This window comes from Coregonus lavaretus, assembly GCF_964263955.1.
Source record: "Coregonus lavaretus genome assembly, chromosome: 13".
Lineage (NCBI taxonomy): Eukaryota > Metazoa > Chordata > Actinopteri > Salmoniformes > Salmonidae > Coregonus > Coregonus lavaretus.
The window spans coordinates 42,960,662-42,977,950 of record NC_140000.1 but is presented as its reverse complement, the minus strand read 5'-3'; the positions used below and the strand labels follow the sequence as shown (position 1 = coordinate 42,977,950).

Below are 17,289 nucleotides of genomic sequence, written 5' to 3'. Positions count from 1 at the left end.
ACACACAATCTTCAAGTGTGTGTGTGCATGTGTACGTGCTTGTATACATGTCAATGATGTCTGTGTGGTGCGGTGTGTGTAGGACTTTGTGTTGCAGTTTGAGTGCGTTTACCCCCCATATTGCTCTTAATCAGTGTTCTCTATTTATACTATTATAACCTTCTGTGCAATGGCCCAGTTAACTTTCCCAGTGTCCTCTGCTTTTTAACACACACATAAAGCCCTAAACAGGAGGCAGAGATTGCAGTGGACAATGACAATGGAAAAAAGCTTCATTTCCATGTGAAAAACATGCTGCTGACTAGCTCTGGGCAGGACCCAAATTGTTGCACCGTTTTTGTAATGTCCCCCAGTTTGCAATTTAAAAGTAATTACTTTGGGAATGAGGATTGGTAAATAGAGTTTGGTTATTGTCTTGGCTCTATCGTCCCCCACTGTTTTAGATTGGTAAATAGAGTTTGGTTATTGTCTTGGCTCTATCGTCCCCCACTGTTTTAGATTGTGTGTGCCTGTGTGTCGGTGTGTGTGTGCATTTGTATGTATGTGTGTGTGTGACTTTGCCTTTCACTAATGGCCTTGTCACTGTCATATCCATTCTCATTATACTCTGGCATTCAGGACACACACACACACACACACACACACACACACACACACACACACACACACACACACACACACACACACTTTATAAATGTCAGGGCATTATGAACGTGGATATGACCAGGACAGGTCCTTTACGAGAAAGCACATTCATTTACACACGCACGCATGCGCACCGAGAGAGAGAGAGAGCAGTGGATGTTGATTGTAGGGCAGACTAATGTGGTTGTATTTGTGTTACTCACGGTGTTCTGTAAAGCCTGATGATTTGTGGCTGTGTGTATAATATTCATCCTGCCTATAAAGGCTGATTTGAGTGGTTAGAGGGCTGTTCGCTCTGCTCTGGCTAATATCAGGGCCGGCTCCAGGCATAAGCGACATAACTGACCTAAGCATTGCTTAGGGCCCCCAGCCGCTCGGGGGCCTACGACCAAAAAATAAATAAATAAAAAATAGGAATTCAGTCGGGGTCTCAACTTACTGTTGAGAGTTAGAATAGTAGAATACACAAGGTGCAATTACGAAATTTGGTTGTGCATCAGTAGTTTTTCTCTTGTTATGTCAGTCACTAACAATCACTGAATTAGCATGTCAGCTAACATTTCTTAGACTGCTAAGTTAGTCTAGCCAACTATATACACTTGTAGTAATCATGGCCAAATACCGACTAGGCATTCAGGGCAGGTGCACAGGGGCCCTGACCTTCATGGGGCCCCCATTGATTTTGTTAGTCACTTTCACTCAGATATCATCTCCCCTAAAAAGCTAGGGCCGGCCCTGGCTAATATCAGGACTTCTAGAGACAGAAGCTACACACACAACACAGTAACACAGCACAGTAAGTGGAGTGTGAGTGAGGAAACATAGCTGTGTATGTTTGGAGACTGGACAAACACAAGACAGGTTAAGGGGAGAAAAATAGGAACGTAGAGATTGACACAGTGAGTGAGGTATGGCAAAGAAATAGCTTTCTCTGTGTCTGCTATTTACCACCAGCCCATTAAAACTAACAAGCTCAAAGTCCTATAGACGGGTTGGTTGTTTAGTAACAAAACTGAAACATGCGTAACTATGGGGCAAAACAGACGGTTGGCTTTGACTGTTGACAACATGTAAACTATATTTGTTGGTAAAATTCTGAACACGAGCCTGTTTTAAAACGACGATTTTGATAATTTAATGAAATTATAATTTAAGACTATTTTAAATACAAATATATCCATCTATTCAGGATGTCGAAGTCTTTGGCTTGTAAAACCATTCATGTGTCACCTGCATTGGGGCAGTACAACCCCGATTCTGTGGAGGTGATCATGAGCCAAAACGGCTGTGTTCCAAATGATCAAAGCCAGATTTTTGGCACTGAGCTCAACCTGATGGAGATGACAGAAGGGGAGTACACCCACCTTCAGCACATCATCCAGTCACACATGGAGGCACAGGCGGCTGGTCCAGAGGGATCTGGAGATGCCCGGTTCAACACTACCGTATTCACTGTGGAAAGCCCCGCACCCCAACCTACGACCACAAACTGCGAAGCAGAATACCCAGCAAAGTCTCCACCGAACACTCCACCTGATGTCAGATCAACTTCAACTGATGAGCAGCAGTACATTTTCAGCGACTTGAACCAGGGTGGACAGGTTGACATCAAGGAAATTTAAATGGTATTGGTCAGTGACGGGAATGTTATACTTGGAGAAAGGACCCCCACCACTTGCGGTGAAGTCCCCGGCTCTGTGTTGGCTAAAGTCAGGAGTGCAGTGGATGCGACCCAAGAACGCGGCTTGGAAGCATACAACAACGGTAGCACACAGCTATTGTCCAGGCCCAACCCACCAGGCCCAAGTTCGCTTGGAGAAGAGGTTCAACTGCACCCCCTGTGACATCCCCAGACAACATGATGTGCAATCAGCAGCTCTTAGCAATTTTTTGACAATGCTTCATCACTCCAATGAGGCGCAAGAAGCAGCAATGCATCCACAACCGCAGAAGTGGGTGAGGTCAGATCGGGGCAACCCTATTGAGCTGTCATACCCATATGGAAGCATGTTCTACCCCATCGCTGGCGCCCGTCAAGGGTTTGGGATGGTCCCTCATATGCTTGAACCCAATAAGCATCAAGGGTTGATCATTCCAAAGAACTTCACATTCAGCTATCGGCCAGACAAGATGCCTGACAAAGTTCCATGTGTCAACAGCCCCAACTCAACAGAGGAGAAAGTTTGGGTGAAGGTGGAAGATGATGCTGTGGCGAAGCCTGCTAAACGCGGTAGGACCCGTGGACCCTGTGCTATCAAGGCCCCCGGCATTGTCCCAAACTCAGTGGAGGGAAGAGCAGCTGGAGGAGCAGGCACCAGGAAGAGAGGAGGGCCACCAGTGGAAAGTAGCCAGCGCAGAGAGGCACAACAGCAAGGAGCGGGACCGCAGGAGGAGGATCCGCTTCTGCTGTGATGAGCTGAATGTGCTGGCGCCGTTCTGTAACCACGAGACGGACAAAGCCACCACCCTGCAATGGACCACCGCCTTCCTCAAGTACGTCAGAGAGGTGTACGGGGACTCCATCAAACAGGAGTTCCAGGGCACGTTCTGTGGCAAGACTGGTCAGCGGCTCAAGCCCAGCAGTGCCTCAGGTCAGGTCATGGTCCGCCAGGAGACAGCAGAGCCACGAAGCGCCCCACAGGCATCGGAGCAGTAAATACACACCTACACCTATTTAATAATTATTCTATTTATTATTAATTTATTTTACTCTCAAGAGTAGCTTTGCTCCATCGGGTTTGGCTTTGGAATGTTAGCTGTCACAAAAGCATCAGGTATTGCCAGAGAGACAGACACATCCATTTGATAGTTTTTTGAGGGTAGAAAAAGGATTTGGGTGTTCTGTTTATTTCTTTATTACAACACCTTGAAATATTATTTTTCCTCAAAGTGATTATTACCCCCCTTGACAGGGCATGTACTCCAACATCTACATTTCCGTCTTGATCTAGTTGGTCACAATTTTTTTATCAGAGATTTCATAAATGTTTATTTTGCTTAAAAGTGTTCAAGTTCGACTGATATTTGAAACGAGCTTCCCTTCCAAACCTCATGAATGACAATAATTAAAACAGGTGAAGGTTTTAAGTTTCAGACCATGGAAGTAACATTTCAACATGGTTTTGAGGGTCTTGATTGTACAATGCATGTTTAACTGCACTCCATGACTCCTATGGATGAGGTTAGTGTATATGAGGAAGAAGGAGATATGTTTTTTTTTTATACAACTTTACATAATTGTGATTCTTTATGAGCCAACAAAACTTTTTATAAAAAAGAAGAGTACTTTACTGAAGGTCGTGCACAGGAGGCACTGTTTCTCTACGATAGAAGAGAATGTATGAAAATGTATGCACTCACTAACTGTAAGTCGCTCTGGATAAGAGCGTCTGCTAAATGACTAAAATGTAAATGTATTTCATCTCCAATGTTTATTGAAAACATAAATAATTTTGCACAATGAGCACTTGTCTCTCAAATACATCATTACAGTTGTTTGTAGAGAGAGGGAGATGGAGTCGACAGACTAGAATATATCGAAATAAAGAAAACGGTGGTTTGATTCATTCTGAAAATTGCCAGATTCAGTTCTTCAACCCATGGTTACATAAGACAGATAGTTACTTAAGGCAAAAACAAAAGTAATGTGGTTGATCGGGCGTATAACGCGACGTCTTGCCACTCAAAGGTTGCGAGTTCAAATCTCATCACGGACAACTTGAGCTTTTTAGCTAATTAACAACATTTAACTACTTACTACTTTTTAGCTACTTTGCAACTACTTAGCATGTTAGCTAACCCTCCCCCTAACCCTAACCTTTACCCTTTTAGGTAACCCTTCCCCTAACCCTAACCTTAATAACCCTTTAACCTAACTCCTAAACTTAATCTTAACCCTAACCCCAAACCCTAACCCCTAGCCTAGCTAACGTTAGCCACCTAGCTAGAATTCATAAGATATCATACGTTTTGCAAATTCATAACATATAATACGAATTATAATTTGTAACATACAGTATCAAATGAAATGGGTGATGGACATCCACAAATTAATACATACCATACGAAACGTAACATATCATACTAAAAGGAGTGTCTCGGATTTATGTCCAGGTTGTAGGATGACACAGCCAAGTATTGCGCCATGCATTGGGTTCAGACTGTTACGGCTTGGTCTGCGCTCCACTCATACCGATTTAATTAGCATACATGTCTTTTTAAAAATATTATCAACTGGTACTAATGAGCCTTAGCAACAACCACACAGCCCTGACGGCATTTACAGAGGAAGCAAATGAAGGTAAACAAAGCAATGTAATTAAATAGAATGATAATGTCGGCTATACCAACTGAAGGAAACTAACAGTTGTTTAATATGTGTGGTTATTAGGTCTACTGACGGTCAATACTGATAGTGGCTAATATTTAACATGATAGAACTAGTCAATAGAGAAAGTCAGGGTAGCCTATACTGTCATTAAGACATTGGAGAGTGCCCATCCCTGCAAGTTAAAAGGCCGTACAACTTAAATTGTGCATAATGGCACAGCAATTTCATAAACTTTACTGTGGGAAAGTTGATATGTTGATATGCTTAAATTTGCTGCCATATGACTGGTTTCAAATTTGTCTCCAGCGATTTATAAGGTACAAATAGATCAACAAGTGTAATTTATATTTACAATTGCCTTATCCAAATGAATTACTAATTTACCTAGCTCTTATCAATAGCTCTTATCAAGTTGTAAATTCTATTGCATGGAGAATGGTGTTATTTCTATTGGGAAAAAATAAAGTAGATGCTTTTTCCACTTGGAACCGTAAGGTTCGCTAGACCTTATTCGCACGTGAAGGTGGTGGGATTATGAGGGAAGTAAGTCGTCAGAATACGGCGGAGCTGTAGACACACCTCCGCCACACTTTCATTTATTCAGTCTCCACTCCAAACGAATAGCAGGTGAATAGCATGCTATTCTCATGCTTAAGTTCAAAGTCAGAATACGCATTGAGAGAAAAGTGCATAAAAAGGGAATTATGTTCCATTTAAGCACGCTTCACTTGGGTCAGAATTCCCCCCTTAGAGAAAAGCCATGATTTAGCCCAAATCACTCGAGTATCAGTCTTTGGAGCTCTAGGGCCCCTGCCCCTCCACCCCCTCCCAGGATCGGCCTCTCATTCTGGGCCGTGTTTTCCCGGCCTGCTGGGTGTCAGCTGGAGTAATGAGATATTTAGTAGAGAGAGCGAGAGAGCCCCGTCTCCAGGGGGAATACGCTCTAACACAAGAGGCCCCAGACTGACTCTCCTCCGAATGCAATTTTCTCCCTTCTTTATCTCTTGTCTAGCTCGTCAGAATGAAGGGAGGAATTGAGTGCTGGAGAGAGGGAGTAAATATGCCTGAGCTGCCTTCAGCTAAAGAGACATGTTCATCTGCTGATAGATACAGTCAAAGAGATTAACACACAGTGAGAGAGACACCCACACTCAGACAGACACACAGACACACACACACACAGGTCCTTTCAGGCCAGCCCTATAGTATGATAGAGTAGTGATATAAACACCATCTGGTTAGGATGGCGATCACAGTATGAGCCAAACTCCCTGACTGAGTCTGAAAACTCGCCTCCAACTAAATGTTTCAATTAAAAGCTTTTTATTCTCCCGTGGCAAATTGTGTGTGTTTGAGCAGGTTTTGCCCCCAGTTAGGCTTTGGTTTCAGCGTGAGTAATGTAATGGTGTGATATGATAGATTATAATGTCTGTGGTTTAGTGTCCTCTGTAGTTAAATCACTGCTGCCATGTCGTTTATGTTACAGCTCACTGTTTAGTGTGTGTGTGTGTGTGTGTGTGTGTGTGTGCCTGCGCGCAAGTTCTATTTTCTTATCCGAACTGTCAATATAATATTAAATATTCAGACTCAAACCCAGTACTGTCATCAGCATATTGCAGCTGAACAAACAGAGACCGACACACACACAGGGAGAGAGAGCGACACACACACACAGAAACACATGTACCTCATTTACGGACACAACGCTCTGATTCTCTCTCTAAGCTCTCTAAATCTCTTTCTCTCACCCCTCTCTCGCTCTCTTCTCCCTTTCTTTCTAACCATCTCTGTTCTCTCTCTCTACCTCCGTCTACCTGTCCCTCTCTATCTGGCTCTTTCTTTTTCCCACTCCCTCTCCGTGAGATGATGAAATACTTTTAGAACTCAGGAAATCGATTTCTGTGGGGGGAAAAAACCATTCTGGACTGTAAGATAACTCGGCCCTTACAGGAAGCTAGTCCCTTCCCCTTAGTTTTGTGTGCTTGTTAGTGTCATGTTACGTGTGTGTCTGCGTGCATTGTGCGTATGTTGTGTTAGGGTTAGTTTGTAACCAATTCCTGTAAACAAATCAAAATGTAGGTATATTTTGAATATACATTTAGGAAATTCCTTGTGCAATCCTGAACCCTGCTTCCCCTTTCTCTCCCACCCTCCCTCCTCCCTCCCTCAGGGCTGCTCGTCTCCCATCGTGGTGAAGTTTGCCGACACGCAGAAGGACAAGGAGCAGCGGCGCCTGCAGCAGCAGCTGGCTCAGCAGATGCAGCAGCTCAACAATGCCACCACCTGGGGGAGTCTGACGGGGCTGGGCGGCCTCACCCCACAGTATCTGGCTGTAAGAGGACACGCCGCGTCGCCCACCCCTTACTACAGCCCCGCAGCCAACGCATCCGTCACCGCCGCAGTCAGTGCCACCCTCCCCGCCCCCCACTACCCTCCCTGCTGTCGCCAACCGCCGACCCCCCCCTGTCCACACCCCCAGAGAGTCAGACACCCCCCTCCTTTCCCTTTCGCCCTCTCCTCCCCCTTAAGAGTCCACTCCCCCTCTCCTTCTCCCTCTCTCAGGGGGTGTAGCCGTGACAGGGAAATGAGGCCTTTGAATCATAGGGGTCAAGGTTCAATGGGCGGGGCCAATCATTGGTGTGATCCAATAAGAGGTCTTCCCCATGTCTAATATTGTTGTCCTATATGGTCACAGTGGTGATTGATTGACAGATTGGCTTGTGGTGTTCAGAAGCCTCATTCCCCCTGCCTTCGTCAGTACTTTAGAGCATTTCAGAACCCCCCTCTCAACTCATTCTTAGGACCCCCTTACTCCGGTAGCCTCTTTCAGAACTGACCCTCCACACTTCCTCTTTCACTCTGAAACCTAAAACTTCTGTCCCCAACTTCTCTGAAACAGACCAGTCTACTCTTCCTTGAGTCCTCTTCATCACAACTAGGATCTTTTCTGAAACTGTAAACTTGTAAATAGTTGTAAAAAGTTGTAAGCAGTACATGTACATAAGCCTTTGAGGGGCATGTTTTTTGACAGTTACTCTCAGTATTCTATTCTGAAATTGTACATGTCTCAGTGACTCAGTGGTTAGATGTACAGTAGTAGATGTCATATACAGTTTCCTTTGGAAAGTATTCAGACCCCTTGACTTTTTCTACATTTTGTTAAGTTACAGACTTTTTCTAAAATGGATAAAACAACAAACAAAAAACTCTGCAATCTACACACAATACCCCACAATGACAAAGCGAAAACAGTTTTACCTTATTTACATAAGTATTCAGACCCTTTGTTATGAGACTCGAAAACTCAGATGCATCCTGTTTCCATTGATCATCCTTGAGATGTTTCTACAACTTTATTGGAGTCCACCTGTGGTAAATTCAATTGATTGGGTATGATTTGGAAAGGCACGCACCTGTCTATATAAGGTCCCACAGTTGACAGTGCATGTCAGAGCAAAAACCAAGGAATGAGGTCGAAGGAATTGTCCGTGGAGCTCCGAGACAGGATTGTGTCGAGGCACAGATCTGGGGAAGGGTACCAAAAAATTTCTGCAGCATTGAAGGTCGCCAAGAACACAGTGGCCACCAACACTCTTCCTAGAGCTGGCTGCCCTGAGCAATCGGGGGAGAAGGGCCTTGGTCAGGGAGGTGACCAAGAACCCGATGGTCACTCTGACAGAGCTCTAGAGTTCCTCTGTGGAGATGGAAGAACCTTCCAGAAGGACAACCATCTCTGCAGCACTCCACCAATCAGGTAGAGTGGCCAGACGGAAGCCACTCCTCAGTAAAAGGCACATGACAGCCCGCTTGGAGTTTGCCAAAAGGCACCTAAATACTCTCAGACCATGAGAAACAAGATTCTCTGGTGTGATGAAACCAAGAATGAACTCTTTGGCCTGAATGCCAAGTGTCACGTCTGGAGGAAACCTGGCACCATCCCTACGGTGAAGCATGGTGGTGGAAGCATCATGCTGTGGGGATGTTTTTCAGCGGCAGTGACTGGGAGACTAGTCAGGATTGAGGCAAAGATGAACGGAGCAAAGTACAGAGAGATCCTTGATGAAAACCTGCTCCAGAGCTCTCAGGACCTCAGACTGGGGCAAAGGTTCACCTTCCAACAGGACAACGACCCTAAGCACAAAGCCAAGACAACGCAGGAGTGGCTTCGGGACAAGTCTCTGAATGTCCTTGAGTGGCCCAGCCAGAGCCCGGACTTAAACCTGATCGAACATCGCTGGAGAGACCTGAAAATAGCTGTGCAGCAAAGCTCCCAATCCAACCTGAGAGAGCTTGAGATGATCTGCAGAGAAGAATGGGAGAAACTCCCCAAATACAGGTGTGCCAAACTTGTAGCGTCATACCGAAGAAGACTCAAGGCTGTAATCGCTGCCAAAGGTGCTTCAACAAAGTACTAAGTAAAGGGTCTGAATACTAATGTAAATGTAATTATAAAAACCTGTTTTTCCTTTGTCATTATTGGGTATTATGTTTAGATTGATGAGGGGAAAAAAACAATTGAATCCATTTTAGAATAAGGCTGTAACTTAACAAAATGTGGAAAGTCAGGGGGTCTGAATACTTTCCGAATGCACTGTACGTTGTTTATATAACCCATAGCCCACATGCAGTAATGATGCCAAGATCATGATGATACTAGCGGAGCTGAGATAGTGAGGGTGATCACTGTTTCTATTTCCAATCCCTCCTCCTCACTCTGTTTCTCTCTCTCTTTTATTATTTTCCTATCTGTCTCTGTCTGTCTGTCTGTCTGTCTCTCTCTCTCTCTCTGTCTGTCTGTCTGTCTGTCTGTCTCTCTCTGTCTCTCTCTGTCTCTCTCTGTCTGTCTGGTCTGTCTGTCTGTCTGTCTGTCTCTCCTCTCTTTCTTTCTCCCTCAGTTGCTTCAGCAGGCTACCTCCTCCAGTAACCTGGGAGCCTTCAGTGGGATCCAACAGATGGCAGGTGAGTCCAGTAGATGTACACACACACACACACACACACACACTGAGTAGTATTATAGAAACTATGCAGTAGTTTTATAGGATGTCGCTGTTGTTCAGATTTGTTTTGAGTCTGTTATCAATCAGGACAGAAGAGTGTGCTAGGCCTCAAAGGAGGGATGTTTAGTCCGGCAATAAGGCTTCCGAGAAGAGAGAGAGGAGATAGGAGCTCTGCTCACCGGTTCCCCCTGCTGGTTTCTTTGTCTTTTCCTCTGCATGTTCTCCTACCCACACTCCCAACTGTCTCTCTCCAGCCCCTTTATCCCTCTCCTTTGTTTCTGTATCTCCCCTCCTTCTTCCTTCAATTCCTTTCACTGAATCCCTCAACCTCTCATCCCACCTACCCCCTCTCTTTCTCCCGTCCTCCTACGCCCTTCCTCTCTCCCACTTGCCGCCTTAGTCCCACCCTCCCTCCCTCTCTCTCTCTTTCTCGCACTCTCCCTCTCCTTGGGTGCTCAGTAAGCTGTCAGCTCCTAATTGTAGACTGTTTAGCTGGCTGACAGAGAGAAGCAGAGGGGGAATATTTATAGCAGCTATCGGCACAGGAGTACTGTAATTGCCAGCACCGCTGAAGGAAAAAATACATTATAATAAGTAGTGCAAAACTCAATGGATCTGAGGAACTGGTTGTTGCAGGGGAGAAATAATGTATTTCTAAAGTAGTAAGCTCATTGGCTCAAGTTTTTAAAATGTGTATTTATGTCTTGCAAAGTAGGTGGGTTGAGCGTTCTGGACTTGGGGACACATTTTTAAGAGACAGTAATGTTGGTTGATGTGGTGTAGTTGAGTGAGGATGGGCTCTGAGGATCTTTTACCTCAGCGAATGTCCGTTAGAACTCTCTCTCATACACACACAGCTACAGGAACGCTCAGGGACTTGGAACTGTTGGAACTGGAAGCGAAATCGCGGTTGCATTCCGGAATCCTTTTGGCCGTCCATCTGTCGCTGGGCAACCGTACATGATTGGCAGGAGATGTGAGACAACTCAGTGACATCTGTTCCCAGTCTTCAGCATGAGGAGTCGGAGAGCTGTGAGAGGCTCAATTACTCCAATGAGCATTCAATTAGAGCCAGCTAGCTAGCTAGCGCTAACGATAGAGCCCCAGCCCAGCTCAGCCCAGGTGGCATACAGAGCCTCTATACAGACATAGAGCTATATAGCCCAGAGCACACAGCACTGCACAGCCTCCCAGCTTTATAGCCCCAATACTGGAGCTCCTGGTGTGTGCAAAGCTGTCTCTGTGTCTCTCTTCCTCTTTCTGATAAATGTTGTAGTTTCAGGACAGGTGCTCTCTGCTGTTTGACATTCCAGATGAAGTGTAGCCATTGTACATTAATAGCTTCCTTAGATCTGTCTTTATGAACAGGTACTGTAGAGAGGTTTGATATTATAGATGGCAGCTGAGAATAGAGCGATTCGGTCCATATTAAAATGATGGTACGCTGGTAGCGTTGATGATTGTTCTGCTCTGTTCTGCTCTCTAGTACCCCCATAGCTGTGTTTCTTAGTCTTAGTCATCCTCCAGGGCCCTAAAACTCAACTCTAGACCTCGAAGCCAGTTCCACTGCCTTTTAAAAATTGTTTCTGATTGGACTGATTGGGTGCAATTAACTTTGAGGTAGAACAGAAAACCAGCAGGCTCTGGACCTCGTAGGGTAAGAGTTGAATACCCCTGCTCTAGGGAATAGTGCTATAATCCTCCCTGTTTTGCTTGATTAAGTGGCATTAGGCCCCATCTGTGTGTGTGTGTGCGTGTGTGTGTGACTGACTGAGTGTATAGAGTGCAGGGTCAGATCAGTGTCTCTCCACTCAGCCAAGCCTGATTGAGTCATCTGCTCCACTCTAAACCCACAAAGTGACAAAGCCAGTCAACAGTGCTTCCCTCTATCCGCAGAGTGGAAAAATATAGTGTTATACAATACTATAGGGAATACTTACAGCACAGCACATACAGTGGCTTTCACCATGGTTTATCAGAGTGTTCGTGTGAAACAATGGTCAGACAGAGGAAGATGAGCTCTTCTAGGGTCTGTCTGGTTCCTCTTAAGGTTTCTTTCTCCTTTAGGAGTTTTTCCTTACCACTTAAGCACTCTGTGACCATTTTTCTTTAAAATGCTAATAAGATTATAAATTGTCTTATAGAGTTGAGTTTTACAAGAATGATGTTGTTTATCAGGATGACTGGTTGGAACAAGTTTTCACAATATGCTACTACATATATTCATAATCTCAAGGTTATGAAGGGAAGAACATAACTGTATTGTCTTGGAAATAGAGATTATTTTCCCCAGCCTGCTCTTTTCTGAGGTTAAACACATATATATGAGTAGGCAATAGCAGACAGCTGGTGGATGCACACGTGTTGTTTATCGCATGAGAATTCTGCCCTGTGACTGCATCCTACACACACCTCCTGTCAAGACCGGTCGTCACGGCAACCACAGAACCAGAACATTCTGATCAGGCTGTTCCGGAAGAAGAGAAGACAGAATATTTCAACGCTTGTTCTTTCACGCTGTCAGACGGGCCAATCGGGACACGAGCACCTCACTAACCAATCATACTTGCACCTTCTCTTTATTGGTCATGCTGGGTTTAGCCATCTTGTCCAATGATAACTGTTCAGTGAAAACATAAATCACCCTAACCCCCTTAAACCATTCACCCAGGTGCCAAGCTCAGATTTTCGTCATGGTGTCTCGTTCATGTGATGTGATGTTGTGTGTGTGTGTGTATATTCATGGTACTGTATATACATTCAGACTGTATATACGACACATACCTCGCATTTGACAAGGTGTCCGCCCCTCTTTCCTGGATCCATAAGAGTGTTATATAAACGGTCGTAGTTCTCTCTGTGAGTTGGTCGTTGGAGCTCCATTGCTCTGTTCTACAGAGTGATTGTCTGCTTTATGGAGCCTTGTCCAGCTGTCTCTCAATACGCCAAACAGCACTTCAGCATATGTCCAATCTACCATGCCCTATTTCTCTATTCACACACACTCACACACACACACGAATGCATACATACACACGCACTGCTCACACACACGCTTTCTCTCTCTCACACACACTCACACGCTGCTGTCACACCACAGTGCAGGGTGTGAGGTTGAGTACCCCTGGAGGTGTCTAATGGTCGTTACTTTAACATCAGTCAGAGGCTGGCATGGCCTCATTAATTATGCTTAAGTAATGGCCCATATGCTAATGCCATGTAGCTAATGAGTAAACCAGGCTACAGTTAGCCTACATACTAGACTAGAGTTGCATACTGTACATGAATTACTGCCTCCAGAAACCTCCCGGCAGAGAGAACAAAGCTCTATGTTAATGTATAGTCCAAATGTATACCTTGTTATACTACACGTTGTTATCTGTAAAAGACAACAATAGAATCAAAGAGGAAGCTAGACAAAGTAGGATAGATGACGCCTTGAGATGTTCCACAGGTCTTTATGGAACAGCTTGGACAGTTGGTTGCCAGTGCCGGCTCTCTTCCCCCTTGCAGGAGTTTAAGTCCAGCCTGTCTGTGTGTTAGTGGTCCACAGTTGTCAGGATCACCTCTGTCTTCGATTGGTAATATCTTGACACCTCCCCTGAATAGCGGACAAAGATTAGCATTGATAAGTACAATAGTAATGTATTCATATAGCACTTTTCACGTCAACCACCATCCACGAGTAGCACCCAGCTTGTCAACCAGAGTAGAAGACTCTCTTCTCCTTCGGCGTCCACACGGTTAGCACACGGTTCCGGTGCGGTCCAGACGTGGTCCCCAGGTTTGACAACACCCTCTTTGGCTCCTCTCCTCCAGGTATGAGTGCTCTGCAGTTGCAGAACCTGGCCGCTTTAGCAGCAGCGGCGGCGGCGGCCCAAAACTCAGCCAGCCCCAACGCAAACCCCCTGTCCACCAACGCAGCCTCCCTCGGAGCGCTGGCCAGCCCAGGTAACGCCGCTTCAGAGGGGGGTCAAACGCGGGGACACCTGCCCTCCTGTCCTACCATCACCTTCATTTTCATTGTCATCAGCAATACCATCATCTTCATCATCATTGCTGATGATCAAACCATCTTCATCATCACCATCATTATCTTCGTCGTAGTCATTGCTGTCGACACCCACAAGATATCCCTCTATGGTGTGTGTCCGCCATCTCTTGTTCATGCGTGGTGTTGTTGTTACCATGGAGACCCCATGCCGTGTTCGTCCCGGCCTGCGTGTCTGTGTCTGACAGCGCTTCACCTCCTCATCGTGTCATGTGACGTGTACACCCTACGGCCATATCATTCCGTGTCCCACGCGTTGTGTGTAAAACGTACTATAGCTCAATGTCGTCTGTGTTCGGTTTCTGCACTGAGAGTTGTCTGTGTGTGTGTGTGTGTGTGTGTGTGTGTGTGGTTGTTTGTGTGGGTTGGTTGTGCCTTTAAAGTGATTCTCGTTTGTTCGCTTCACACGCCCTCTGAGACACAGGAACTTTAAGTGCAGTGGAGTTGTTTCCGGGGGAGGGATGGTTGTTGGCATCCTTATGTGTCGTGTGTGTGATGTGCCTCTGGACATGGCCAGGGTCTGGAGTCTAGAGAGAGAGAGAGACAGACAGACAGACAGACAGACAGCAGTCAGGAGTTCTCTGGAGGAGATGGGTAACTGAGCTGGGTTCATCTAGGTCACATTGAGAAACTCTTCTCTCCTTCTCTTCCTCTTCTTCACTCTCCTGCTTTCTCTCTCTGCTTTTCTCTTATTCTGCTCTCTCTCTCTCTCTCGCACCCTGTTTCTTTGCTCTCCTGTCTACTCCAGTCTTTCTCCATTATGTTTAACTTCTCCTGCTTGCTCTCCCTCTCTCTTTTTCACTCCATTTGTCCTCTCTCGCTCTCTCTCTTCACCATCTCTCTTGTCCTCAGCCTTGCTCCTCCAGTTCCCTGGTTGCTGTCTTTTCTGGAGCAGCCTCGTAACAGAGCGTGAATAAGAGCTTTGTTTAGTGTCTCTCCCTCTCTCTCATGAACCCATCACCCTTCGTCTGTCCTGCTCCCTGCTTTCACCCAGCTGCTTAGCATAGGTTTGAATGCGCATTTCTCTCTCTTTCTCTCTCTCTCTCTCTCTCTCTGTGTGTGAATATCAGAGCTACATGAATAGTGCATGCTCAGACTCTGCTCAGTGCCAATGAAAGGCGACACACTCTCCGTCAATGACATTTTGACTGAATATTAGTTTCAATTTGATAAAGATAGCCATTTTACCATCGAGAGACTGCCACGCTTTTCATTTTCACTAAGTATACTTTCTGATGCAGTGTAAGCATGACATAGAGGGGTGTGTGGACATTTGTCTATTGGACAATCAAATAAACCACTGTCTGTAAAGGACAATTGTTATTCACCCTCATTGCACTTAGGGACCATACAGAAGTTAGGCATGTTCTTGTCACTCATGATCTGCTCTTGTTTGATTATTTTGTATTTGTGTGTGTCACAATCGTGTCTGTGTGTGTCTGTGTCTCTGTTCTAGGGCTAAATTAACCTTGTAAAAAGAAATAAAAAAAGTACAGTATGCCGAGATATATCTCTGTCATACCTAGGGATCCTAAACAGGAATCTAGCGAAGGGTCTAGTTTAGTCTAGTTGGTCGTCTGGCACTCTTGTTTGCGCTCTTGCCTGCCTGTCTGCCTGCTTTAGGTTTGGTCATTACGTGAACGCTTCAAGAAAAAACAACCAAGTCCCTCACCTTTTCATAGCTACACACGCATCCACAACTACTGTGTACATCGTGCTCTGCATTTACAGTACATATGTGTGAGGGATCTTTATATGTACACTTACCTGGCAGCTACACTCATTTCTAGGACATTCAGTGTTGAATGAGGGCAGAGACATATTTATTCCCTGCCTGCCACTCTCCCGTGCTCCAGTTTGTCTGAGCAGGGAGGATGTTGTTGCTTATATCCCTAAAATGTCCACTTGGATGTCTCCGCTTCTCTAACACGTGTGCTTGTTGTCTTGTTATTCCTTCCTCTCCTCCTCCCCCTGGTATCCTCTCTTCCCGACAGCGGGCACCACAGCCAACTCCTCGGGCATGAACTCTCTGACCTCTCTGGGCACTCTGCAGGGCCTCGCTGGCGCCACCATGGGGCTGAACAACATTAATGCACTAGCAGGTAGCGTCAACAGTGAGTATTCACCGACCATCGGCCGCTCACCACTCATCTCACCACCACCGCCATCACCATCGCTCAGACACAGAGATACGCTGCTGTTGCAGAGAAACATATCTAGAAACCACCTCCAGTATGTTTTACAAACATGCTTAATAATAACACTGGTAATGATATGAAGACAGTACTCTAAACACTACCAAAGTCCCGGGTCAAAAGATCTGTCACTGTGGTAAACTATGCCCATGGTAGCCTTGCTATGTGGCATCTCTCTGTGTCCTCTCCTGAAGAAGTGACCTGTTCAGCCTGGCTTTATGCTCCAGGCTGCACCTCCCTAACCCACCACATCCTCACAAAGACCATGGCTACCAATATATCCATCCATCCATCTATTCATTAATCCATCCGCTTCCTGGTTGTGTCACACAGGGTGGTGCCTGTTGTAAGAGTGCTGGTGTTTATGTTGTCACTTTGTCAGCGTGCTGATGTCGCTTCACGTCTGTGTGGTGTCGTGTACGTGTCACTAGTGAATCTGCACACTCGTGTACAAGTAGAGGTACATTTTTTCAACAACAAAAAAACAACCTTTTAGTAGAGGTGAAGGGAAGAAAATATTCTGCAACTCTAGGAAGAGTACGGAAGTGGACTTCCACTTCAGCTTGTGGCCTTCATCAGGTTGTAGTAACTCAGTCTACATTTATGAGATGAGCTGTGTCCCAGTAGTCGTAGCAGGCCATGTTAGTGAGTTTCTCTGATGGCCCCAGTCTCTGTCCTGTCATGTCCTGCTACACCTCTGGGGGAAAGTAAAAGTGTGTAGTCTTAATCAGTGTTGTTATGACAGCAGAGATCCTGTAAAACCAGCCCATTCTCCACATATTCTCCCCTGACCTTTTCCTGCTTCTTCTACAGTTGCCATATCCGCTTTATAAATCACCCCACCGCTCAAACACGATGAGAATGCTAGTTTCACATTAATCTTCTTCTCTCTCACCCCTCCTTCTCTCATTTAAGCACATCTAGGCTTTAATTGAAGCGTAAAGGTCAGCGGTGCAATTATTCCTGAATAAATGAGTGACCTATAATTTCCAGCGCCGTGGTCATCATTTACATCTCTGTCAGATGGTGGCGGGCGGCGGGACATTTGGGAACATCGACCCCCTCAGACTG

The 17,289-nt window shown here is 45.5% G+C and overlaps 1 protein-coding gene and 1 pseudogene across 2 annotated transcripts in view; both read left to right on the top strand.

The window, feature by feature from the left end:
* LOC311140576 (CUGBP Elav-like family member 2) overlaps positions 1-17,289 on the top strand; it is a 44,420-nt gene that overhangs the window by 17,850 nt on the left and 9,281 nt on the right. Inside the window, exons 6-8 of the mRNA XM_084175694.1 lie at positions 7,146-7,376; positions 9,871-9,934; positions 16,018-16,137. Coding sequence (XP_084031820.1) covers positions 7,146-7,376; positions 9,871-9,934; positions 16,018-16,137 — 415 coding nt within the window. The remainder of the gene's footprint in view (positions 1-7,145; positions 7,377-9,870; positions 9,935-16,017; positions 16,138-17,289) is intronic.
* Positions 1,836-3,301, top strand: LOC311139260 (transcription factor-like 5 protein; annotated as a pseudogene). Its single transcript has one exon. The product of its transcript is annotated as a transcription factor-like 5 protein (transcript).